At 39.6% G+C, this 27,839-nt stretch overlaps 1 protein-coding gene across 1 annotated transcript; it reads left to right on the top strand.

The window, feature by feature from the left end:
* Positions 1-224: 224 nt before the first annotated feature.
* On the top strand, positions 225-26,476 carry LOC105282875 (cell growth regulator with RING finger domain protein 1). The gene is made up of 6 exons (XM_011345175.3): positions 225-967; positions 6,892-7,052; positions 24,009-24,180; positions 24,359-24,500; positions 24,604-24,711; positions 25,289-26,476. Exons 1-6 carry the CDS (start codon positions 870-872, stop codon positions 25,778-25,780), a joined length of 1,173 nt encoding a protein of 390 aa, XP_011343477.1. The 5' UTR covers positions 225-869; the 3' UTR covers positions 25,781-26,476.
* Positions 26,477-27,839: the final 1,363 nt, after the last annotated feature.

Raw genomic sequence — 27,839 nt, 5'->3', positions numbered from 1 at the left:
TCCGTTAATCTAAATAATTACCCCTTTTTTCCAAATTTACACATTTTTGAAACAAGAAAAGAAGAAAGATTTCCTACTCCCTTCGAATGACGCAATGACGTTGGTAAGGTAGTCCGGTGCGGCATGAGTTTCGCGGTCCCCGCCGCGGATGTCGCCACGTGAACGGTTGAGCGCGGCGGCGGCAAAGCGGACGACGCGACGGACGCAGGCGCATATAAGTGACGCGCGTCGCACCGGCTGCGCAGTCTCGTCGACTCCGACGAACGGCGTAGTGAGTATCGTTATCCCGTATTGGTTCACGTCGATTATACTCCGCGTGAATAACGCGCTCATTGTCACGAGTCTCTCTTTGTCCTCCTCTTTCTCTCTACCTTCCTCTTTCCGCCGACGTCGACGTTGGGTCGCGTCAAGCCGATCGCGCGGCGGCTATGCCGCGGAACGCGCTGCGTGGCTCATCGGGTCGGCTGACGGCGCCTCGACCGCCGTGCGGATCGCGCGCGCCGTGGTAGCCGAGGAGCGGCGTAGCGAGAGCGCGCGTACGCGTCAATGAGTTGCCGTCGACGACGGCGCCGCACGTCAGCGCGTCGCGTTGCGTCAGTGTCGACCGAGAAACGATAAGAAGCGGGGAAGCGGACGGAGCGGACGAGCGACGGTCGACAGCCGGGAGGGTATCGCGCGAGCGGAAGAGGAGGCGGAGGTGTCCAGAAGGAAGAAAAGGACGGTGTCTCATCGCGTCGCCGTCGTCGTCGTCGTCGGTGGTGTTTCGTGTGCGGGTGTGCGCGCATGTGTGCGGTTACGGGCGGCGGATCACTCGGCGTTGAGGAGGACACGGCGGACGGAGGCGGGAGTCGCGGGCAACGCGAGACACGATGACGGCGATGCTGGTGTCCGTGGCCGAATTGTCCAACATCTTCTCGGTGCTCGCCGTGCTGATATGTTTCTGCGGGGTGATTCTCTTCATCATGAGGTGCGTATATAACGTGGCAAGTGGTGTCCCCCCGGCCTCCGCGCTGCCGGTCAGCTTCCTCCTTTCCACGCGCGCGCGTGTGCGCGCATTCATCGCGACGGCAACTTGGAAAGATGTATACAGTGGCTGTGACGGGCGCACGCACGATCGCGAAAGTGCGTGCGCTGAACGGCGAAGCAGTTGGTTTCCTTTTTTTTTTTCTTTTCGGTCTGTCCGTCGCCGTGACGTCGGTCGCAATATCTTGTCAGCGCGAGATTGCCGCGAGATATCGCGCGCGCCGGTTTCAAGGTACGTCGATCGGAAATGTAAATGCGACGAAAAGTGCGCTTATCAACCGTCATTCATAATGAGGGAGCTTAAGGGGATGCTGGAGTTGCTAGTGAACTATTTTTTCACTATGGCGATGGTAATTGCAGTTTCGAAAATTCTCTTTATCGCTTGCGCAGAGTAAAAAATCCTTTTCCACAAATGAAGTATAGATAGAAAGAAAGCCCGCTCTACAGGACTTTATATTCAAAATGGAAAAGTTAAAAACTTGCATTCGTCTTTTCTAACTTTGTTCCATTTTGAGTATAAAGTCCTGTAGAGCGGACTTTCTTTCTGTGTATACTTCATTTGTGGAAAAGGATTTTTTATTCCGCACAAGCGATAAAGAGAATTTTCGAAACTGCAATTACCATCGCTATAGTGAAAAAATAGTTCACTATGGCGATGGTAATTGCAGTTTCGAAAATTCTCTTTATCGCTTGCGCAGAATAAAAATCCTTTTCCACAAATGAAGTATAGACAGAAAGAAAGCCCGCTCTACAGGACTTTATATTCAAAATGGAAAAGTTAAAAACTTGCATTCGTCTTTTCTAACTTTGTTCCATTTTGAGTATAAAGTCCTGTAGAGCGGACTTTCTTTCTGTCTATACTTCATTTGTGGAAAAGGATTTTTTATTCCGCACAAGCGATAAAGAGAATTTTCGAAACTGCAATTACCATCGCTATAGTGAAAAAATAGTTCACTATGGCGATGGTAATTGCAGTTTCGAAAATTCTCTTTATCGCTTGCGCAGAATAGAAAATCCTTTTCCACAAATGAAGTATAGACAGAAAGAAAGCCCGCTCTACAGGACTTTATATTCAAAATGGAAAAGTTAAAAACTTGCATTCGTCTTTTCTAACTTTGTTCCATTTTGAGTATAAAGTCCTGTAGAGCGGACTTTCTTTCTGTGTATACTTCATTTGTGGAAAAGGATTTTTTATTCCGCACAAGCGATAAAGAGAATTTTCGAAACTGCAATTACCATCGCTATAGTGAAAAAATAGTTCACTATGGCGATGGTAATTGCAGTTTCGAAAATTCTCTTCATTGCTTGTGCGGAATAAAAAATCCTTTTCCACAAATGAAGTATAGACAGAAAGAAAGCCCGCTCTACAGGACTTTATATTCAAAATGGAAAAGTTAAAAACTTGCATTCGTCTTTTCTAACTTTGTTCCATTTTGAGTATAAAGTCCTGTAGAGCGGACTTTCTTTCCATCTATACTTCATTTGTGGAAAAGGATTTTTTATTCCGCACAAGCGATAAAGAGAATTTTCGAAACTGCAATTACCATCGCTATAGTGAAAAAATAGTTCACTATGGCGATGGTAATTGCAGTTTCGAAAATTCTCTTTATCGCTTGCGCAGAATAGAAAATCCTTTTCCACAAATGAAGTATAGACAGAAAGAAAGCCCGCTCTACAGGACTTTATATTCAAAATGGAAAAGTTAAAAACTTGCATTCGTCTTTTCTAACTTTGTTCCATTTTGAGTATAAAGTCCTGTAGAGCGGACTTTCTTTCTGTGTATACTTCATTTGTGGAAAAGGATTTTTTATTCCGCACAAGCGATAAAGAGAATTTTCGAAACTGCAATTACCATCGCTATAGTGAAAAAATAGTTCACTATGGCGATGGTAATTGCAGTTTCGAAAATTCTCTTTATCGCTTGCGCAGAAAAGAAAATCCTTTTCCACAAATGAAGTATACACAGAAAGAAAGCCCGCTCTACAGGACTTTATATTCAAAATGGAAAAGTTAAAAACTTGCATTCGTCTTTTCTAACTTTGTTCCATTTTGAGTATAAAGTCCTGTAGAGCGGACTTTCTTTCTGTGTATACTTCATTTGTGGAAAAGGATTTTTTATTCTGCGCAAGCGATAAAGAGAATTTTCGAAACTGCAATTACCATCGCCATAGTGAAAAAATAGTTCACTAGCAACTCCAGCATCCCCTTAACAGCTATTTATAGTTACGTGCTTGTTGAGGAATTCTTTGCAATGACTAGTCTTGAGAAACGTGAGGCAACTTAGTAGAAGTCTTTGTATTGTTTGAAAACATGGTGATATTGTGTTATTAATCATTTTCGCGGAGGAATTCAAATGGAATTTTATTGTCCTTTGCATCTTCATAATACTGAGTCAATAGGGTTGAAATTGCGTATCGCGTGAATATTGCGTCGAAGGAATCCACTATCGACTTTACACTGTCTGAATTGATTTAAGGAGAGATCGTGAGACATTTAATTAAATTAATTAAATTAATTAAATCTTAGTTCACATTCCCACGAAAATGCGATATGTACTCACAAGATAAAAAATAAGACGATAAAATTTGTAATAATAATAATAATAAATAATTTGTAAATGTATATAAGCAAAATTTATTCTACGGATTGTGATTATACGATCCTTTATTCGCATGCTGATTTCGCAAACAGTTTTTTGATAATCTAATTTATATATTATAGTTAATATTATTTGTATTGACTAGATATATTTTTGTTTTATTAAAAAACATAACTACATAGCAATAATCTGTATTTCTTAGTTTTCGAAAGTGATCAAGAGAGAAAATTTTGCTCACGAATTTTAAGTCAGATTTTGCAAGTCAACCGGACTAAACCACGGTCCTAGTTCTCTATTCAAAATCCGAATATTGGGTCATTCGCGTTTCAACACGTGAAACTGTATTCCGAACATCTCGCTGGATACGAAAAGGACGAAAAACTAGAATGATTCGCAGAAAAACAGAATTCCAGGCTGCATTTCGCTGTGGAAGCTTCGGATCGCGAGATGATCTCAAAAGAGAAAGGAAAACAGACAAGAGTGATCTGAATTGTATCGCGACGAGTAGAATGTCGCAGTTCGCAGTTCGGTTTTGGATCACGTTGGCGCTAAGCAGCTAAAACCGACGCGACAGTCGGACAATTTAGACGACAGTCGTCGGTTTCCGTGCCGTGAGACGACGATGACGACGACGACGAGCGATAAGTATCTCTGATTTTCTCGAGTGACGCAGCCACTTTCGTGCTCGGGGGGGCCTCTCGAAAGTAGGCACCGAGTCTCGAAAGCCTGGTCGCACTATTTGTAAATCGTGAAACTCCTCGCAATTGCGAGCAGTAATTCTCGTCGTTGCCACCGCCACTTTACGCTCTCCTTCCCGGCTTTCGCGAGCTCCACGTGGCCGAATGACGTATGAAGCCGAGATGAGGTCTCGAAATTTTCGACCTGATAAAAATGATGTATTGAAATACGTGTTAAAATATTCCTGCACATCGCTTCCTCTTTCGGTATAATTTATGGATAGAGGAAAGTCCCCGATTATGAGATACCATATCGATTTTGCCGAATGTAAGGAAATCTATAGGCAGAATTTAAAAATGTAATACGTTATCTTGAAGAGAATTTAATAAGCTTTAGGTTGGTCAAATAAAAAATCTAATTTAAATATTATTTTTTCTGAAAATTAAAAAAATTTGAAAAAACAGCTTTACGCAGGATCGAGAAAGTGTGCTCCTAATATGAGATACCTCGAGAAATCGGTGTTAAAAGTGCAAAATACATTAGTATTGCAAGTAAAAAACTTTATTAGATAGTTTTATAAAAATGCTGCTGCTACAGCCTTCGCCGAATCTTCACGATTCCTCGTTTCTCTAACCTCCATAGTCAGATTCTATAAAAATTAAATACACAAAAATTCGTAATATAAATTCGTATTAACTTTTCTTTAACCTTAAGTAGTATTTTCTTTCTTTTTATTACACTACATACTCTTCATATTCGAGCAATAATTATCTCATATTAAGAGTACCCTGAATCTCATTATACGAGCCACACGCCTAGCGGTTCCGCGATCATGAAATCTAACCCCTACAATTAAGCAATTCAACAAATTGCGTATTTTCCTGTTACTACGATTCTACTCTATCATTGCATACTGAATTTATTGCCAACCATTTCCTTATTATATAATAAACAAGGTTTAAGACTTACCTCAAGTTCCTTTGACATGTTCACAATTTCACAAATCTTTTCTTGCAAAGGCTAAACGCAATAACGAACAATGAATTTTTCACTAAATACATTTTACACCAAGAGTAATAAGATCATGGTGGAACTAACAGATGGTGCTCACTAGTTTAGCAGAAACCCCATTATCTCATATTAGGAGCATATCTCATAATAGGGGATTCGCCTCTATATATTGTAATATAATTCATATTTAACTACTTTGTTCTGTTCATACTTAACTACTTTTTGCCGTCGGTATTCCTACGTTTTGCTTCCTCATTTTTGCAGCGACTTAATTGCCAGGTGTTTTGCTGCTGCGAGAAAGAAACGACGAGAAAAGGCGCCGATGGCGCTATAAGCCCGCTAATAATAATCTGGAATGTTTGCGTGAAAACAGGATTCTCGCAGCGCGATTTTTTTGCGAATCAGGACTGTGGAATACGCGCTCACACGTCATTCCATCGATTTATTTTTGTCGCAATTGCACGTACACTCCTGCGTCTCAAGGCCGCAAGGTCACTGACAGCTCGGCTGGACTCTCGACTCGCGCCAGCAGCGGCAGGCTCGCATGTTAATCGCGTCTAACTGTGAACAACCGTTTTTAATATTCGCTTGGGATATTCGGTGTCACGTCATCAACGTCGTCCTCGTCGTCGTTGGAGTCGTAATTATCGATCACGAAATTAGATACGCCCGCTATCCGCTAATTATCGAATCCGATTCTTTTGATCGCCTCGTCTTGCAACGGCGAGTCCGAGATTAGTGCTCGAGCGCTCGACGCGATCGACTTTCAACGAAAACCGGCTCCCGTGTGCGATGGAGTTGGAAGCCGGCGTTTCCCCGGCTCTGAACGATCCCCGAGCACTGATCGAGTTCTCGTCTTTGGAGATCTTTTTGTTATCAAAAAAGGCATTTTTCTTTTTTTTACGGTCGTTCACTTTAGACGATAGTCAGCAAGTATATACATACGTATGGTTCAGTATCGACTGTAGTCGATAACTCGATAGCATAGTACTGCGTCGTACAGCGGTGACTTTGGTCAGCAGCTTATTTTTCTTTGGTCGTTATCTCCATAATAACTTATTATTGTAATGATAACGGAACATATTCTTAATACCATATTATTACACTTCGGTGCAATTAGTTGTTATCATGTTTAATTTTATCAGAGGATACATTATTTATAATCGACTGTTGCGTTAAGATCGTCTTATTAAATATAATTTCGAGATATGTACTTACAATCCAATAACAAAGCTTATTTAGTATTATTTTACGACTATAATTAAAGTGATTTTAATGTAAAAGCGAACTACGAATAATAATATAATGATTCCTGCATAACAATAAGAGCCCTCGGCCATTATGCGGCTAATAATCGCCGTAGCGGAAAAAGGTTGAAAATGTTATTAAAAGACAATTTTATTTCACTATTGTTTTGTACCGCTTTGTTGAACGTTCACGTAAAAGACTGATGAATCGCTATCGGTACTTTGAACAAGAAACCAATACCGTTTTGTCAAAGAATTTAAGAAAGAATCAAAACAATAATTTCGTGACGTACGTACTGATCAATCTAAAATATTTTGTTTTATCCGTTATAGAAACATGATGGTACTTCGCGTCCACGGCGACGACCTGATGTTTGGTGGCGGTGGCAGCGGTGTGATAACGCATTCGCCACGCATACCACAAATGGAGATGATGAAGGTTCACATTCCCTTCACCTTCAAGCTGCACGAGAGCTTCAAGAGCACGTACGCCGGTAAGTTTCTCACTCGCAGTCGCCTTTTCTGCGTCGTTAGGTTCAATCCTCGACCCCTTCGCCCTCTTGGCTCGGCTCGAGACTCGTGATTTATTAATCACTTCGCTCGGTGTGATGATCGCGTCTAGTAACAGAACCGTTTGTTCATAATAATGTTACTTTAGATACTTCATACTCGCAAAATTAAATTTCACGTGTCGTCCGGAAGATTAATATTAAATTAAAAAAGAGTATGAGACGTGAAAGGTGAAACATGGGAAAAAAAGAGTTAATAATAAAAATGTAATTACTCTAGACAAGATTACTCAAAGTTTACCGGAGAGGATCATGAATATTGAATTGAATAATGAGAGAGAATCATGGATATATTGAATTAAATAATGAGAGAGAATTCCTAGAAGATTTTACTTTCGTAAAAGAGAAATTTGAAGGCCAATCCAGCCATCGGACAAGTCCGAGGATGATATCGAAAGAAGTAAAAGAAGAAGAAATTCGCTTGCCGTTTATGCCAATTTGACGCCGGACAGTTCGCGTACTGACGGAAAGTGGGTTATCTGGATAGGCGCGCGTAACAAGAAAAAGACGAGAGCGTCGCGTGTAATTGGCATGCCACGTGCCAGGCGCGGCGACAGGAGCATACGGTTGAATTACGAAACCGCCACCTTGACCGCGCGTTATAGCCGGGTCACCGTGAGTCGCTTTACTTTTATATATCATCGATTGTTCGCGCGACTTTCACAGAATTCGGTGAACCTTCGCCGCATTTTCTTTCCCTCGCGAAGAAGCATCACGGCACAGGTTCGGACAGGGGCGGGTTCCGGAGGGACGATCCTTATAAATTATTCGAGTTGGAATAACGTAATGCAGATACACGAAGGCTTAAGGGGGTATTCTAGTGTAAAAGCGGAATTTGTATGCTATTTTGGTGAATTTTTTTTGAAAAAAGTGTAAGGTTTTTTGAGGCAGGGTTTTCCCTGCTTATTCATACATATTTGGTGTATGTTTCCAAATTTTTGTAGTAGACAATAACTATAAATAAGCGCTGCACATGATATTAAATAAGAACATGAAAAAAAAAGTTGGTCCATGGTTCCCATGATTTCAGCTGTTCTGCTCATCTGAAACAAAAAACCGAAGAGATTCTTAATTAGTATGAGTGTGGCTATAGCAGGTACCAGAATGAAAAAAAATGTTGAAAATTTAAAACATGACTTCATTGAGAAAATTAAGTTTCGATTTGTGCCATTTTTTTCACCATTGAAGGGCTGTAGAAATTCCAAAAAACAATATTTCGACTGGATTGTGGTAGGGGCTATAGCCACACATATACTGCAGATGTGTGCAAAAGCCTGAGTCAATTGATTAACTGGTTTTTGAGATATCATGGGAACCAATTTGAAAAACGTGGTTTCGAGAAAAACACGTTTAAAGTTTTTCATACTGATTACATAGAGATAATGTTACTTACGATCAATCGGCTAGTCCAGGGCCATACAGGGGACATTCCTCTTGTTCGTAGAAGTCCTGCAGAGCTGATATCTCTTCCCTGCGATTCATTCTCTGATCTCGAGAGAAGTTAGTGGAGCGCCGCTCCGAGCGGGTGATACGAGCTTCGTTCCGGGAGTTTGCGTACATCACCGCTTGCTGACCAATACTAACTCCCATCACGTTCAGAAGTTTGAAAATTGGCATAAATCCTTTATTAAAAATTATAACTGCCAAGAATGTTGCTATTTCAACAACTTTCACGCCAGCATGGAGATGTTTTGGAGCAAAAGTCCAAATCAATGAATTTAGAGATTCATCGTACTATATAACCTGTACTATACAAAGGCTCCAATTCAAATGTACGACCTTCAAAGAATAACGATCTTCCGATCCTACCTAAAATACTAATACAATGCTCTGTTGTGTGCCGCGCGGTCCAACCGCCGAGCGCGCGCCAGAGGTTATTTTCTATTAGGTGCTATTACTTTGTTAATTTTGCGAATCGGGCTAAATCTTCTCGCAGACATATTTTCCATACCATATACTTGCAAAATATGCCAAAAAAATTCGATTTTTCTGACATGCTACACTAGAATACCCCCTTAACGAGGATTCCGCTTTGAAGGAGATCATATTGGGACTTGGGAGAATGTTTTAAGTGGCTGTACTTAAATTAATATTAATACTTAAAGAAAAGAATATTTCACGGTGTGTAATGTTGGCGCGAGGGGTTGGTCACTAGCGGTTATAGTGTACAAAAATTACCCTTGATACGGATTACCTTTAAATTACCTCAGATTCCTTAAGATTACCTAATACTACAACACAGTTCGATCACATAACTTGGCAAAAGTTTCAATTTACTGTCAAAATTCATCAATGCCGTATTTTCCGTATTGATTTCAGCCGGTAGTTCCCTCGATGATTGTTCAGAATTTTCCATTTTGATCGATTTCGATAATAAAACCAGAAAAAAATAATAAACTAGCACAGAGCAAAAGAATCAAGCACAGAGCAGGCAGCTCGGCGGATATACAGGGTGTCCGGTAACTTACAACTCAACGCTCGTGAGTGGATAAAGCGGACTGAACTGAGTGGAAAAGTCCTATACCATTTTGCAATTTTCACAATAGTTAACGAGTTATTAATTATTCAAAATCGTGCTATTAGTCCGGCCTACCGCCGAATGCAAGCGCGCGGCGAGATGCGACCGCCTAGCGATCGAGTGCCTAGCGATCGCAGTGGCAATGGCTAGGCATGCCATTTGTAATAAACAACTTCTCGCGCCTAACAACTTTGATCGCTAGGCGGTCGCATCTCGCCGCGCGCTTGCATTCGGCGGCAGGCCGGACTAATACAGCGATTTTTAATAATTAATAACTCGTTAACTATTGCGAAAATTGCAAAATGGTATAGGACTTTTCCACTCAGTTCAGTCCTCTTTATCCACTCACGAGCGCTGAGTCGTGAGTTACCGGACACCCTGTATAGACCCGAAAACATATGAAAGGTTGCGTTTCCGATATTTGGTTGTCTCTCGGCGGTTAGATATACCGAATATATATCGCGCATGGTATCACGATTACCTTAGATTACCTCAGATTATCTGAGACTACCCTAAGAATTACCTAGCCCTTGTACAAAGGTTACCTCAGCGACCAACCCCTCGTGTTGGCGCGATTTTAAAGATTGGTTTTCATTTTCGATATATCTGGTGTGACCATCCGCACTAACTAGGTTCTTAATGCTTTCATTAGCTTTCTTATTTAAATTAGAGACCTGAGCATCCTTGATATCTGTGGTTTTAGGTTTTTGATTAAGCTAAGATAAAATTTATTAAATGCACTTAAAACTCGAATTTAATTAAATGAGTTTGGCTTATGAATTTTGTCGAATTACGTACAGCATCCTGAGATTTTAATTTTTGGAATATTATATTTTATAATATTATCACTGCCGCTTATCAGGCTGATCAAGATGTTGATTGTTGAAATGACAATTACGCCGATGGCAACTGAAGCCGATTCTACACGAAAAGAGAATAATTGTCTGGAAGATTTGAATACTTATAAATATAATACCATACATAATCTCATTTGCCTCAATAAGAATCCCGTAAAATCTGTCCTAAAGATTCATCATCAGCTCGAGCTCGAGAATTTTCTTTTCTTTAAAAGACGGCTCCTATAATGGTCGACAATTTTGCCCCAAGGGCGATCGGTACTTTTGAATTCCGCTCTCGTGGGTGATCACGTAAACTGTGAGGGTTACGCGGTGACGTTCTTCACGGCAAAGTCCCGGTTTTTTGAGGACGCCGCGTGATCCGATCGGAACATTGCATAATCCGATTTAATGATACGACAAACGATTCGATTACTATTAAATCTGAAATCAATTCAATTTGATTCGAGCGATCTATTTCTTTGTTCACATTTGTTGAGACATAAAAGGATAAGGAAGATTAATCTCATGCATCACCTCGATTATTCATCTCAAACAATAATCTTTAGAAAATAATGATGAATCTTTAGAACAGATTTTACGGGATTCTTATTGAGGCAAATGAGATTATGTATGGTATTATAGAGGAGAATCCCCTATTATGAGATATGCTCCTAATATGAGATAATGGGGTTTCTGCTAAACTAGTGAGCACCATCTGTTAGTTCCACCATGAACTTATTACTCTTGGTGTAAAATGTATTTAGTGAAAAATTCATTGTTCGTTATTGCGTTTAGCCTTTGCAAGAAAAGATTTGTGAAATTGTGAACATGTCAAAGGAACTTGAGGTAAGTCTTAAACCTTGTTTATTATATAATAAGGAAATGGTTGGCAATAAATTCAGTATGCAATGATAGAGTAGAATCGTAGTAACAGGAAAATACGCAATTTGTTGAATTGCTTAATTGTAGGGGTTAGATTTCATGATCGCGGAACCGCTAGGCGTGTGGCTCGTATAATGAGATTCAGGGTACTCTTAATATGAGATAATTATTGCTCGAATATGAAGAGTATGTAGTGTAATAAAAAGAAAGAAAATACTACTTAAGGTTAAAGAAAAGTTAATACAAATTTATATTACGAATTTTTGTGTATTTAATTTTTATAGAATCTGACTATGGAGGTTAGAGAAACGAGGAATCGTGAAGATTTGGCGAAGGCTGTAGCAGCAGCATTTTTATAAAACTATCTAATAAAGTTTTTTAATTGCAATACTGATGTATTTTGCACTTTTAACACCGATTTCTCGAGGTATCTTATATTAGGAGCACACTTTCTCGATCCTGCGTAAAGCTCTTTTTTCAAATTTTTTTAATTTTCAGAAAAAAATAATATTTAAATTAGATTTTTCATTTGACCAACCTAAAGCTTATTAAATTCTCTTCAAGATAACGTATTACATTTTTAAATTCTGCCTATAGATTTCCTTACATTCGGCAAAATCGATATGGTATCTCATAATCGGGGACTTTCCTCTATTTATAAGTATTCAAATCTTCCAGACAATTCTCTTTTCGTGTAGAATCGGCTTCAGTTGCCATCGGCGTAATTGTCATTTCAACAATCAACATCTTGTCCAATCTTGTCTTCAAATTTAAAGGCACTTTTTAAACAATTACACGTGGCAAAAGGTTTAATATTCTCCGATATGTCGTCAGTTCACTGATGCGACGAAAAATACAACGTGGTTTTTGAACGTTGAGGACATTCGACGTTGCGGTGCGTAAACCCGGTTCACGGCGCAAGTTACGCAAGTTGCGTAATCCAGCAGCGTGTGCTTACGTATGTTGCAACTGCGGACCCCTGAGATCTTCTCTCTCTCGCTCGCTCACGCGCGCGTGAGCGAGCGATTCTATCAAGATTGGAACCACCTTTCGCAATGCCCGCGATCGAGCGAACGAACAAGTTGATATCCCAGGTTGATATTTCAGGGAAGAGTGACTTGAAAAGCCGGAATATCGTCATCGAGAGGATGTTGCAGTCATTTGCGAAAAATGCGCCATTGTCATTAAACTTAACATTAAAACTTCAGGACGCTCAGAAGGAACAAGTCGTCTTTACGATTGGGAAACGAATTTCTTCGCAAATGCGTGAAATATGTGCGAGAATGTTTCCGCTACTGATACGATCCTCGGATTTTGCATGCGAGAATCAATTGGCATATCTCGGCTGCGTGACCAAAGACCCTGGATTTATGCCAAGTACAGTGCTAATGATTTATTTATACCGGAACGGAGAGGAAAAGCAAAGACGAGGAGCAGGATAATGAGGATAATTATATTAGTCAGGCACGGTTGTGGTTATTAAACGAGATTGATCGCGAATTGACAGCGACCATTTGTAGCCAGTTCTTTGGTCATTTTGCGATAATGTCTGCGACGATAGTCATTACGGTATTGATGACGTTTGCGTTATAAATATGTTGATTAAATGCGTTTAATGGTTTATAAAATCGTGCCTCTAAAGTATACATAATACATATAATTTATTTATAATGTGTTACTTTTTCATGTATACGTACATGTATATTTATAAGTAATAAATAAATTAGGAAAAAAATATACATATAATGCAAGCAAGGAGATATAACTTGCAAGATTGTCGCAATCATGGACGAGAGAAATGAGTGGAGTAATTAAAATTGAAAAAATGAAGAAGAATACGTAACATCAAGATAAGAAAGCACTTTTAGTATGTGCTCACGTTACGTCCTTCATGCTTATTTTATTCCGAAATAACTATATTTAATTCCAAAATCGTGCACGTGGTGCACGCTCGCCACAACGAGCTCTCGAGAAATGTCGCACGGCCGAAAGATCAGATCGCGGATTGCGACGAATGTGGGACGCACTTTCATGTTCCATGGTCATCCAGTCAGCTGCCCCGTTCCGTCCCGCTCCGTATCTGTTCCCTCTTTCGTGTTTGATCGCAACACCCGCACCCATCCGATATATAATAATGTGCATGCAAATGATACATCGTCGGGAACGAGCGCGTCTTGCGATTTTGCTCCAAGTTTCATGTCATGAACCGAGATGACGCAAAAATAAGACAGTTTTTGCGCACAAAAGGTGATTTTTTTTGTAAGATATTAGCACACGCATTACAAATGTATTATTACTACCTGTCCTGGCTGTCTGCGATATCATCGTGATTATCATTAGCTTTACAGCTTATTATGGGTCTTGGCCTCCTCTAATATATTGTTTTTTCTGTGCCTTCATCTTCTTACATCAATATGCAGATCTTCTTTTTTACCATCTATATAACATTCTTGTGGTCTTCCGACTGCTCGCTCATCTGCAAGGCTTTTTCTGCCTAATAGCTTTTCCAGAGAATCATTTCGGTCCATTCTTGGGAACATGTCGTAACGTTCTTCGAACACATAACCAACGTAATATTTGTGATGTTTTGATGTTTCATACGATGTTTGTTTCTTGAAAGAATCGTATAGTTCAAAGTTGCAAGTCTTGCGTCATAGGCTGTTTTCTCTTGCTGCACCATAAATCAATCTTAGGATTTTCCGTTCAAAACACATTACACGCTTTTAATTTTTTTATGTTACTTTGTTATGTCTTCTACACTAATGCCGTTCCTCACTTGATTCTTACGAGGAAATCAGAATAAGGCTCGCTACAACATGTCTAAGTGGTAATAGAATCGGGAAGGTGTAACCTTTTATGCATATTTATCACCATCTCCTTGACACAAGCCTACTGTTGAATTTTGGCGTTATGTCATTTTGAATGTGGATCTTACAAATGACGTTATTCATTGTCAATATTGTCAGTTTTATTAAACTTATCGGTATTTAGAATTCATGCATTTTCTCAAAGAGTTTTTAGTTTGTTTTTATTACATTATAAATCTGTCATAGGCGTAGCTGAAATTTATGAATAAGTAATGAGTGTTCGCATTGTATTGCCGCATTTCTTCTCTAGGATTTTCCGCATAGTGAAGATCTGATTTACTGTAGATTTGCCAGGAAATCGCATTGTCTCTTATATGATGCGCTCTGCGTAGAAAAGCAATCTATTGGGTTGTTCGGAAAGTTATTTCGTTTTTTCAAGGAAAAATGAAAGGCGGTTTTTTCATATTTAAAATAAATTTTATTCAGTGATGTATTGGCCATTTTGTTCCACTACCTTTCGCCATATTTCTGGCAACTTTAAGATTCCACGCTCATAGAAGTCCTTCTCCTTATTGACAAAAAATTGAAGCAAGTGATTTTTGACGCCTTCATTTGAATCAAAGTTTACATTGTTCAAAGAATTTTGTAGAGACCGGAACAAATGGTAATCGGATGGTGCTAGATCAGGAGAGTATGGTGAGTGTGGTAGCACATCCCATCCAAGCTGTAAAAGCTTCTGGCGAGTGACCAAACTTGTGTGTGGTCTGGCATTGTCGTGATGGAATACGACACCTTTCCTGTTCGCCAATTCTGGTCGCTTCTGCTTGATGGCAGCATCCAATTCATCCAGCTGACGACAATACACTTTCGAATCAATCGTCTGGTTGCTTGGTAGTAGCTCGAAAAATACGATTCCCTTCCAATCCCACCATACAGAAAGCATGATCTTCTTTTGATGAATATCTGCCTTGGATGTCGATTGAGCAGGTTCATCTTGCCTGGACCATGATCGTTTTCGCTTAACATTGTTGTAAACAATCCATTTTTCATCTCCAGTTATGATTCGCTTCAAAAATGGTTCATTTTCTTCACGTTTCAACGATGAATCGCAGATGGTAATGCGTCGAATCAAGTCAATTTCCTTTAAATTGTGTGGAACCCGAATATCGAACTTTGAAACGAATCCAAGGCGTTTCAAATGATCGTAAACGGTCGAATTCGATAAATTTAACTTTTCAGCAATTTCGCGTGTTGTTATGCGACGGTTTGCATCCACCAGAGCCTTTATTTTCTCGTCATCAGCTTTAATTGGCCGACCTGAACGTGGTGCATCTTTCAAATCGAAATTTTGAAAACCAATTCTGACACTGACGTTCACTCAATACATCTTCTCCGTACACGGCACCAATTTTTTTCTCGCTTGTACTGCATTTTTACCCTTTCGGTAGTAAAAAAGCAAAATATTACGAAAATGCTCACTTTGATTTTCCATGTTTGATGTGATGCCAAAAAACAATTACTTGACAGATCGCAACACAATAAGATACTAAATGACGTCTGAAATGTCAGTTGTCAAAATGTAAAACGAATTTGTCGCTTAGAGTAAGGTTAAGTATCGAGGAACGCGACTAACGACATCTCTTTGTGAAAAACGAAATTACTTTCCGAACAACCCAATAGCATAAATTATGTTAGAGAGAATCTTGTATGCAGCATTTAGAAGTGTGTTCTTCTTGTAGGTTGCATAATCTGTGATATCTGTCCACATATTCTTGTTTGCGGCTGATAATGTTTCTATCTACATCTTTGCACAGTGTTATACAGAATTCCTTCCTGGTGCTATTAAAGTTTTGATAAAATTTGTTTACATTTCCTCTGTTGTATTCCTGGATTTCTTCACGTTATCTTAACTAACGTTTTTGTTTCTTTCTCTTGTGTAATCTCGTCTCTTCTTCTCTTCTAATATTCCTTTAATATTTGACGTGTACTGCTCTGCTGTTGCACTCTAAGATACGCCTCGTTCTTTCTTTTTGTTGCCTCTCTGTATTTCTCATCAGGCCATTCTGTTCTCTTCATAGTTTTCTTCTCTTTCACAATGCTTTTGACTACTTCATTGAATATTTCGTTGCATCTTTCTCATAATTCCTCGACACAGGTAGTATCATCAAAGTCTGATAAGTTACTGGTAATTGCGTTTTGATAGAGATTTCTTAAGGGGGATTTCTACTTTGTTGGGCCAAAAAAATAGGCAATTTTTAAGAATTTTTTCGAAAGAAACTATTACTGATAGACTAGTAAAACTTGGTATACATTAAATATTAATTAGGGGGTGAAGGAAAGGAGGGCGTAACGCCAATATGTGCCACGCCGAGATTAGTAGGCGACAGAAGTTCCTGGTCCTCGGCAAATCGTCTGAAACACTAAAATCGACCAGATTCTTCATCTGTAGATGTGTGCGCGTAGCTGGAACTAGAATAAAAGAAATATATGAATTTTTATAAGACTGGGGCCTTGTCAAAGTTTAAACATTTTTGGCGAAAACATAACGTTTAACTTAACCAGCAACTTCTGTCGCCTACTAATCTCGGCGTGGCATATTGGCGTTACGCCCTCCTTTCCTTCACCCCCTAATTAATATTTAATATTTTTTTATATTTATTAAAGATGTAATTACATGTACACCAAGTTTTACTAGTCTATCATTAATAGTTCCTTTAGAAAAAATTCTTAACATTGCCTATTTTTTTGGCCCAACAAAGTAGAAATCCCCCTTAAGGCTAGATATCTTAATGATTGTACATCATACCTTGCCATTTTCTTTCCTCTTTGATTGCTCACGTTTGAGATTCGCATTCGTAAACATGTCTCTAGAAGATAATGATCGATATTGATTCTTTTATACGACCTTTCCAATGCATCTGAGGGATGTCTGGTGTCTGGTTATTAATAGAACATGGTCAGTAACGTTTTTTGTATGCCCGTCTGGAGAATGCCACGTCTCTTGGTGAACGGTTTGCTCTAGAAGCTATTGCTTGCAATAATGCTCATGTTTGCGTAATTAATTAGACGCAGGCCATTATCACTGCTAGTCTCTGCTAGTGAGGACTGAATGTACCTATTTGTTGAAAAGAATATTAGTTCTCTTTCAAGCATTTATATTTCCGATAATTCTTTTGATGTCACGTTTGGTGTACGTTTTTTCGAGTTGTTCATAAACGCTTATCTGATTCCTTGAATTGCGGTTATACCAGCCTTGTACTTTTTGAGTACAGCAATAAGAGAAGCAAATGATCCAGATCGATACGCGGTTCGTACATTCTACGTAAATAACTTGAGGTCACATGCTCTTTTCTGTCCTCTTTTGCACGAGTCCGCTTTGTGAAATCTGTGCGGTTTGTTGCACTTGAGTTTCCATAACAAGAGTTGTTTCCCAGGAACGAGTTAGTCCAACTCCCTTTTCAAAGAATCATTTCTTCCGCTCTCATCCGCCCTGACCCTGTTTCCCATTAGGGTTGGTTACCACAATCTTCCATCCGGGTCAAATTACTACTCAAATTACCGGGGTTCGCCATGAAAAGATGAGAATCGAAATTAGGTAGGAAAGGCTTATCGTATTCGCTTCACCATCCCATTTGACCGCTTATATCTGATATATAGTTGTGTAATATTGAGAAAATTATCAAGAAATGTGGAAAATCTCTTGTGCATGTGGTAAACTTTATATATATATATATCATCACGTTAAAACAGTATTTGATTTAAATCAGATTAATCAGTCTATTGTTATTTATATTACTGTATCATATCTTGAGGTCTAAAATACAGAAGACTTTTTGTATTATTATTATTATGCTTTTGTATAACTTTCTTGGGAAAGAAAATAATTTTTTAGTATTTTTTTTATATTTTAAGATAAAAGATATAAAGATGTAAAAATAAATTACTAATTTATTATTATGGTATATTAATCTTGACTTTAGTAAGACTATATCCCGGTGGCGAAAACATTTTTTCGTATAACCGCTTTAGTAATCAGGCAAAGCTTCGTTAATGAGTGGAATAACAAGAAGGAACAAGAAGGACACAGTTCCTGCAAACTGGATTCTACAGAATTCCGATGACGGAGCGAACAGTAAGAAGCAAACGGAAACCACATTCTCAAATAGATCTTAAACGGAGTTTGCGATTCAATGGAATTTTAACGTGAAGATTACAAACAGAGTGTACAACATATGATGTCAAAAATTGAGGAATCGTCTCTAACTCGATTTATGACATAAGAAGATTCCGGTGCGCGGTTGCCTGTCGTAGCCGAGACTTCTGGTGAAAGGCCGGTCGTGTAATTCGCACGAATTCGAGCTCGCCAGATTGCCGGCGGTCTCCGTCCGGCAAAACGGGGATTGCGAATGCCGGGACTGTCTCTCGCGACCCTTTCCTCCTACGGGCGCGACGACTGTCGAAATGAACGACGAATCGCCTCGGATTTTGTAATTCCAGGAGGGGAAGAGACGAGAATGAGTCCGACAAGGAGAGACATACATCCGCGAGGCTGCATCCTTGAGAGGCTGCGCGGCCCGACGACAAGGGACCGCCGCGTCGCCGCCGCGAAACTAACGTACGCGCGGCTTAGCTCGATTATCGAATCCATTACGTAATCGCGAATGGTTGCGCCAGCAGCTGGAGCGAGTCAGTTGTTAGAATCGCGAACCAGTTCGCGCTCGCGTTTAATCGGCTTTCTGCTCGGGAGATCGCAATCCATCGCGGCCATAATAAATGGTTCGCTGATTTACGTGCATTTGTTTCCTCATTTGTCTAGATTTTGCAATTAAGAAAGCTGAAAGCATCATTATATGCACTTAGATTAGAGAACCAACGTAGAAAATGTATTCGTGCTTTTATGTTAATTGCCAAATTCCAACGCGATCATCGCTCTAATGATTGACATTTTATTGAGCTATTAGGTGTATGCAAAAGTCCTGTTTTAAGCATTGTGATATTATTATTTAAACTCTAAATAAATCTCTCACTTTTTTACGTTTTTGAAGAGTTGGTATCAAAATTTATAAAACATTATATGTCATGATTTAACAATAAACATAACTTCAAAAAACAATAGTAAACGCGAGATTATATGTATATGCTTTTTGTATTCAATGATTTTGGGCTTGGGCTGGAAAGTTTTTCCGCATGTGACGTATTCACCCAACTTGTCGCCTTCGAATTCCAATTTATTTTAATTGATTTAATATTTTTTAATTGAATAATATCGAGATGTGACTGAAATACGAAAACAGTTTGTTTGCAAAGAAATGCGAAATTTATCGGATAAATGGCAGAAAATCGTAAAAACCGAAGACAAATATTTTCTGACAGAATTATATAATATACTAGCATCCCCCGTCACGCGGGCTTCGCCCGCGATATTATGTGTAGAATTAAATAAAAACACATTTTACCCCTTCTCACCCGTTAGGGGTGGAATTTCGGAAAACCCACCCTTAGTGAGCATCTACGTAATAGTAGGAATATACCCTTAAAATTTCAAGTCGATGGGTGCAGTGGTTCGGGCTGCACGTTGATGAGTCAGTGAGTGAGTGAGTGGTATTTGGCTTATATATATACAGGGTGTCCCGAGTTTTAACCGACAAACTGCGGGAGCATATTCTACTAGTGGAAACAAGAAAAAATTCTTATATCGAGTTTGCTTAGAAATGCTTTATTACAAAGTTATAAACCAATATTGAAAAGAAATATGAGATAAGTAACAACGGATTTTTTCACAAAAATAAAAATTATCTACGCAATGATTTAGTGACGCGTTTCAAAATGTTGTCCTTGCACATCGATACAAGCTAGACATCGACGTAGTACAGAATTTGTTACGGTACGACATTCCTGAAAATTTTGTTGCGTCTCAGTAACTGAATTAGTAATTCGTTGCTTTAAATCTATCTGGTACTCTCCCGTTAGGAAATCTACGTTGATACTCTCGTACGACAGCTCGTGCATTTCCGTCACAGAATCCGTACACGAAATGAGTATCGGTGTATTCCTCATTTGAAAACACTTTTGGCATTCTGATAGTAATTGCTAGTTCACACGACGATTGAAATCTAACAGCTACGGTTGTGAAAGTAACAATCATACTGAATCGTTTGAACATAGTGAACATGAATACATGTGAATACACGTAACATAAACATCTTGGACCTTCCAAATTCTACACTATGTTCCGTTGTTACTTATCTCATATTTCTTTTCAATATTGGTTTATAACTTTGTAATAAAGCATTTCTAAGCAAACTCGATATAAGAATTTTTTCTTATTTCCACTAGTAGAATATGCTCCCGCAGTTTGTCGGTTAAAACCCGGGACACCCTGTATATATATATATATATATATATATATATATATATAGATTTAAAAAGCGAAAACATGCAAAAAATGACTAAACTTTTGCATATTACTTTTAGATTCGATCGTGATCACGTTTTCCAAATTACGAACGAATGTTTAAGTCTGCTTCTATTATTGCTCCATATTGTTTCAAACTTCATGAATCTTTCTACAAATTTTATTACTTATTTGTAATTCGATAATTTACTGATTTTATCACTACCTCTCTCTCTCTATCCATCATTCTATCATTCATCTGACTACCTCTCAATAACATGCCTCTGTTGTTAAATTCTTATTAAATTTAACATTTACTCTATCCGGGAAAGAGAGAAGAGTAGCAAACACATGCACAAAGTATGGACATGCGATTTTCTTTACGCGAGGATAACTTGAGAGCTAAATTGAGAATACAATATCAGACTGATATCATCTCAAGAATACGTCCATTCACGCCTAAATCACTGACAGATAAAAAATAATCATGAGGTCATAAAACGATAGTTTTACGAGTGTGCTCGAGCACGAAGCGTGCGGATCCGCACGTATCCCTCTTTCGTGGCTAAAAAGATCGCTGCGAGGGATCGACATAAACGGCTTCTCTGCCCAACGATCATCGTTACGACCTTGATCGATACCGTCGGCGACCGGCTTGTACTGTCGCCCGATCACGTAGACCGACCAGGCATTCTTTTCTTGTTTTGCTTCCCCGTATGTGAAATACTCCGTGTGCTATTAACGACCGACGATTTTATCAGTAACTTGATGTTCTCTTGGAGTATTGTAAGTGCTGATAATCAATAAATTCTGCGCATGTTACCAAAATAAGAGATGCATAATGACAATGACAAGAGATAGATAATGATAATTATTTGCAAATATTTGCAATTAAAATACATAAAAATTAATACATTTAATAACTAAACATATATGAATATTAAATATAATAATATTCATATATATGCTTAGTTATTAGATATAAGAAATATGCTTGAAGCAGGAAAAGAAAAAAGAAAACAAGAACTTATAGTTCTATAGAATATAAAACTTTTTAATCTCCATCTTGCATGTTTCCTTGAAAATGACACTCTGGAAAAAAAGAGGAAAAAAGAAAAAGCAACAAGCGAAACTTCCTTCATAATTTTTATCTTATGATTTCTTTCAAAAAGATACTCTTGAAAGCGTTAGTTTCTGAAATACATACGCGATCTTTTTCTAAAGAAACAAGGAAGTTGAGCCGGATTTGTCATATGCGATTGCGTTGCCTCATTGCAACATTTCAGACGAGCGAATCAGAGGATCTTACTGACTCTTAAGTATCCTTGGAGAACGCAGACACCTGATTGTGTTGCAGAAGGAAAGCGAGAACAATGCCGGGTAAAAATAAACGAGGCCAAAGAAACGAAAGTGAATCGGAGGCCAGTTTCACGATCCTGAGTTGCGATCCAGCATTTCTCAGTCTGTAAGGGCAACATCGGTGGATCGATATCGGGATTGGATCACGGAGGCTGCGGAGGACAACTGGATTTGCGCGAAAATTCGTCGCGGAGTGCGCGCGCGCGCACGTTCGCGCATTCAAGATCCTCTCGAGAGGCGAAACGAAAGTGAAAGCTACCGGCGACGGTCGGTTCGCGAACTCGACTTTATTCGACTTGATCAACTCGATTCGACTCGACTAGATTTGCACTAAGAGCCACTGCAACCTAGACTCCGATTCTCATCTCGCCTGAATCGAATTTGGGAGTAATTTGTCTCTCGAGGGAGGACGGCGCAATCGCTTCCGCCGTTTTTGTCAGCATTTCGCGCGTGGCGCTCTCTCTTTCTTCTCTCTCTCTCTCTCTCTCTTTTTCTCTTTATTGTAGAATTGCCGAGGGATTACAAGAGAGTGCGTAGCCGAAGTGTGACGTGACCTGGAAACCCCCTTGGGTCTCTTACACAGTGGAGTATCTCTCGGAACGGGACCGTGTCGGCAAGAGAGAGAAGGGGAAACAAAGAGCGAGAGACAGAGAGAGGAGAAGTCGAAAGCGCGTTCCTTATGCAATAATTTTTAGTAACCAGCCGTGAAATAACAGCGCCGTAATGCCGCCGCTGTCCTCCTCGGACTCTCTCACTGGGATGCTCGTCGTGTATCGCTCGAGAGTATGGAGAGAAGACGACGTACGCTGCATGTCGTATTGAGCATTCGCTGAACGCATCGTTCAGAAGTATCATTGAGGATTGCCATTCAGGAATCATCATTAAGATTATACTTATAACGAAAATATGTATAGAACACACTCAGCGCCTCCAAAATAACTATTAATCTTTGATATGTGACTTATGTCCCAACCATTGCGTAACATTGAATAATTAAAATAATTCAATCAAATAAACAATTCGATCAAGCGAGTAAGAAATTATTGTCAAATGTGTCAAATGAATTGATAGAAAAAGCTGCTGATTTTTATTTCATAGCGTTTTTGCGTTGATTGATTGCGTTGCAGTTTTATTAATTCTTTGCCCGGTTTTCATGTCCTCAGAGAGTAAAAAGATAAATCATGTATCAAATATTTGAAAAAATTGCTAATTATATAGTTGCTGCAATAAATAAATGTTTTAGCATTAGTATGAATATATTCGTTGCATATTGGATATGGTAATCTGCACGATTGTGAGACACATATTACTTAATAAAAATTCTCTCCGCATGTTATGTGTGTCAATATGAAAGGCACGCATCATTCAGTGGATTTCTGTGGATGCTTCATTTGCGAAATCTGGAATACGAAATTTGCGTTCTAAGTACATCGACCTGATCATTAAGCGATTAAGCCATCACGTGATTATCCTTACGCGTTGTGCGCGTTCTTCGATGACGGAAAGGAGTACCGGCGGCGTACAGGATAGTGAATTACGGGGCGCGTTGCAAAACGCGTGTTTGCGCAATTAAGCGGCGAACCTCTCGAAGCACCTCGCCGACATGAGCCGAAGGCGCTAAGAAAAGAAAACGCCAACAAAAATTCGTAGTCGTAGTAATACTAGTCCCTCGTTATATACCTACCTTGTGCGTCGGATTGCGCCATGTGCCATTACAGAAAGTCAAATTGTTGCACGAGCGTAATCAGTGCTTGAAGCGATCGAGTTAATAATCCGCATTACGTCTGATGGTTCGTTTGATCGACATTCCTTTTCATGAAAATGAGTGTCAATAAAATCAGAAAATACGGACGAAGTAATGACTAAAGTAAAAGCAAAGCAAAAGCTTGAACTTATGATCATATCGCTGCAATGACGAGATCTAACGAGATTTGATGAGACCTGGAAAGTCTCATCCTTTCGACATTAATTAACAACTGGAAAATGGAAACGCATTCGTATTTCGGGTTTCTCCGATCTTGAATTTGTCTTGCAATGAATATCAATGATTTATGATATTGAAGAAAAAACATCCCGTTTCAGAAGTAGAGTGCGAGGTGTCCAGCCAAGTGGAGTACTCATTGCAGGCGATCTGGGGTGTTAGCATCAGGGAGCTGCATCTGGCGCTCTGGAAACCTTGGAGCACGTTGCGGGATGCATCTTTGAACGGGACCCTGCTGCAAGGCCATGCGCAATACCTCACGCCGCCACAAACGTATCCTTCGATGTACATTTCGCGTTTCTTAATTTAACTCGCCTCGTTGTCAATAATAGGAGACGTGCATACAACTTTAGGAAGACTCTAAGAATTAAAATAAAGAATAAAAATTTTCCGAGAGACTTTACTCTAATTAATCCCATGTAATCGTCATTCCTTGACCGAGAAATTACAGTAGACAGCCGCATGGGGAGGAGACGCTGAGACTATCGCTCCCAGCTCCGGAACTAGAGCTTGGCACTCCGCCGCGGCTCTGTTATCCTCTGGTGATCTTTTTGACCCGAAGAGACAACCGGGATCCACATCCCGACGAAACCGTGAGCAATCTTGCGCTATGTTCTTACGACATTCCCTGAAAGCGATTCTCGCCGTACCGGTTTCATCATCGGCACTCATCGTCTTCCGCGATCTCTGTTTAAGGTGGCACTGGTGAACGTCGTTCACATTAAGGACAGCGTGTGTACGCTGCCGACTTCGATCCTGGCGCAGTACTTGAAGCAGGCGAACGGCCAGCTGTCTTGCTTAAAGGTGAGTCCCAGTTTAAACCACTCGTCAGTCACGCGCGTGTTCTAGTCGAAGAAAACCGGTGGCGTATGTTTCCGTTATGGGTCCGTTCTCTGCTCAACTATGTTGCAAAATTGTATACTTGAAAAAGGATTTTGCAACCTGGAGAGACAAACTCGCAGTCGCACGCGGTTGCGAAGTAACAAGTAAATCTATATTCCGAGCGGATTGCCGAGAATACTTTATATTATAGCATCTTCGTGGTGTTTGGGTCAAGTTTCAACATGCTTAATCGACGTTTTATGTCTTTAGTTTTGCATGCGATGTAAATGAAGATATTACATGTACAGTTTGAATCGGTGAAATTGCACTTAAAAGTTGCATCTTTCTCGCGCTTTCGTTTTTTTTTTCTATCTCGTTCCGTCGCTCCGAAGTGAGAAAAATAAAATGAACATGAGCGTTCTCCAAATGTTCCACGTGAAAGAGAAACGTATAATCTCACTCAAACCGTAATTACTGGAAAACTAAAACGAAAAGGATAACGCTCGCAATTCCCTCGAATGGGCAGAATTGTAACGTACAATTTGCGATTTTCTCGCAGCAATTATACCTGGCCACGGGTAACTCGAGCAACTACGACGAGAGCGATGCGATGTCGTCGGCGGGATTGGGCTCACCGGCGTTAGCACTCGCCGAGCCATGCAACAACAACGGTGCCGCGAACGGCGGCGGCGGTGGCGGAGGCGGCCGCGGTACTCTGGTAGCATCCGGCCAGGGTGGCGATCAGGAGGGTGGCTCCTTGTGGAATACCGCCGGCGAGCAGTTGTGCGTCGTTTGCCAATACTTCCCGCTGTCGCGCGCTCTGCTGCCGTGCCGGCACACCTGCATATGCGCCTCGTGCTTCGGCAAGCTCGATCGTTGCCCGATGTGCCGCAGCCCCATCAAGAGCTACTTCTGCATACGCAGCGAGGAGTATATGCCGGCGGAGAAAGAGATCAACCCATGCAAGCAGCGGCAGCCGAGCCACGGTCCTACTCACTGGCTCCACGACTGGAACGACCGGCTCACCGATTTCCTCGGCTTCGCCCGATAGAGAGAGATCTCGTGTCGCGCTGAGGTCACGCGCATGCCTTGTATACTGAACATTTTAGAGTGGTTCGAAGGCTTTTTGTTCGTTATGGGTAACTTCTGTAGATTATTCCTGTGAATTCAAGGTGAGAACGGCGCGATGATTCGAGCGTTGAATAAATTGTTATAATCCATTTCCACGAAATGAGATTATTAATGTCAATTTTTTATTCTTGAAGAGTTAAAGTTATTTTTAAAGAGGAAGAAAAGGTTTAAGATCAACCGATACATATGAAAGTAATCAGATAAGCGAAAAATCGATATTCTTCTAAAGATTTAAGAGCAAATTTCCGTACTGCAACTTGAAAGATATAACAGTTGACGAATAGAAAAAAATTAAAAGGGGAAATCGATAATAAATCGATACACATGAAAGTTAGATTTCGCTTATAGTATAGAGTAAAAAATATGTTGCCTTAATTTACGTGGGAATAAATCAATAGAATTTACCTATGAAACAAAGTGTCAACCATTTTGACTACATTTCGATTAGATCATATCGTTTGATCATAAGTGGGGTGCGGAAGTTCATGAGGATTCACGGTAAGACGACCCGACTGCTTATTCGGTGACGTACGTGCAAATTGTTCTCGAGTATAGAGTATAAAAGGTGTCGCTTTTCCAATTATAACTTTTGTGATCAATTTGAAAATAATTTATTTCAAAATGAGAAAAATTTGTTTATTGTTCTTTTAATATTTAATATGTATCTTTGTAATACAAAAATATATATTTATCAAATATTAAAATTCTAAAACTAAATATATATAAAATTGTTTGAAAATTGTAATTACTTAATGTTGTATGCTGTGAATCTTGTGTAAAGGAGTTGACTTCATCGTACATTTGTAAATTGTAAATTTCTAGCATTTTAAAAAATTATTATATATAGGGTGAATGCACCGTTTGTGGCCATTGCGCCTATTTTGGCCATCTTCGTCATTTATTAAGATTTTCTAAGTTAGGGTTGGCTGTAGTGCGCAGCAATTTATATAAAATTGTGTAAGATATATTTATATATTCATTTCGCGATTGCTGCGCACTACAGCCAACCCTATAACTTAGAAAATCTTAATAAATGACGAAGATGGCCAAAATAGGCGCAATGGCCACAAACGGTGCATTCACCCTATATTGAAAAAATACAAATTTAAAATAATTTATAGAAATAAACTTTTTAAATACTGACAGTCAATTTTTCAGATCGCAGTTAATTTCAAATAGGACAATTGGAAAAGAACACGTTTTATTTCTACAGAAAAAGTTGTAAATTCGTAGTTGGACACCATGTATAAATATAATCTCCTCCGAATCCTGTTGTTCACGTCATCGGGTCAGTTAGCCCATGCGCACTCACACACATCTTTGATCATCCGATTAGGAAAGCTGACCGTGAAATCGAACTTCATGAACTTCCGCATTCACTTTAAAAGACAGCTACCACGCAATCCAGTTGGATCGTCGCACGCTCGGCGTTACTCGTGTCTTCGTGTTTTACATTAAGCATTCTCATCGATATCGTGCTTAATAATTATTCGATGTGTTAAATACGGGCTAAAGAAAGATTAAAAAAATAAATCTTGAAATATTGTAATATTTATTACAATAAACAAATTTACGTAATTCCCATAAAAATATATTTTGAATTGTTCGATTAGCAGTTACAGTGATGATAACGCTCGAATATCTGAGCATGAAGTGCTTGTTCGAAAAGCGTATAACATGAAACGCGTGGACGCAAGTAACGTCAAGTGTGCTTGTTCGATGACTAGCCTACTTGAAGGGGAACTGATCGGTATCCTGAATCTTGAGAATGCAATTGTACTCCTTCAAATGTCCGTGTACATAAGAGATCGCGTAGCGTGCTGAAAAATTTTTACCATGTAACGTTTTATATGTATGTTAGATGTAAATACATTATATTATATCTGAGCGAATCCATGGTATACATTCGCCGTTAAACTGTCCGATTACTCTTGGCTTGTATTATTAAGCACGTAAGTTTACTTCTCCCACGATAAAAG

The sequence above is a fragment of the Ooceraea biroi genome, chromosome 7 (genome assembly GCF_003672135.1).
Source record: "Ooceraea biroi isolate clonal line C1 chromosome 7, Obir_v5.4, whole genome shotgun sequence".
Classification (NCBI taxonomy): Eukaryota; Metazoa; Arthropoda; class Insecta; order Hymenoptera; family Formicidae; genus Ooceraea; species Ooceraea biroi.
Note: the sequence above shows the minus strand (reverse complement) of the source record. Positions and strands in the feature narration are given on the sequence as shown.

Excerpts from the sequence above, each read along its gene's own strand:
- LOC105282875 (XM_011345175.3), top strand. The coding sequence starts at position 870 with ATGACGGCGATGCTGGTGTCCGTGGCCGAATTGTCCAACATCTTCTCG. Across the intron at positions 968-6,891 it reads GTGATTCTCTTCATCATGAG|AAACATGATGGTACTTCGCG; the intron begins GTGCGTATATAA and ends TATCCGTTATAG. Across the intron at positions 24,501-24,603 it reads ATCCACATCCCGACGAAACC|GTGGCACTGGTGAACGTCGT; the intron begins GTGAGCAATCTT and ends TCTCTGTTTAAG.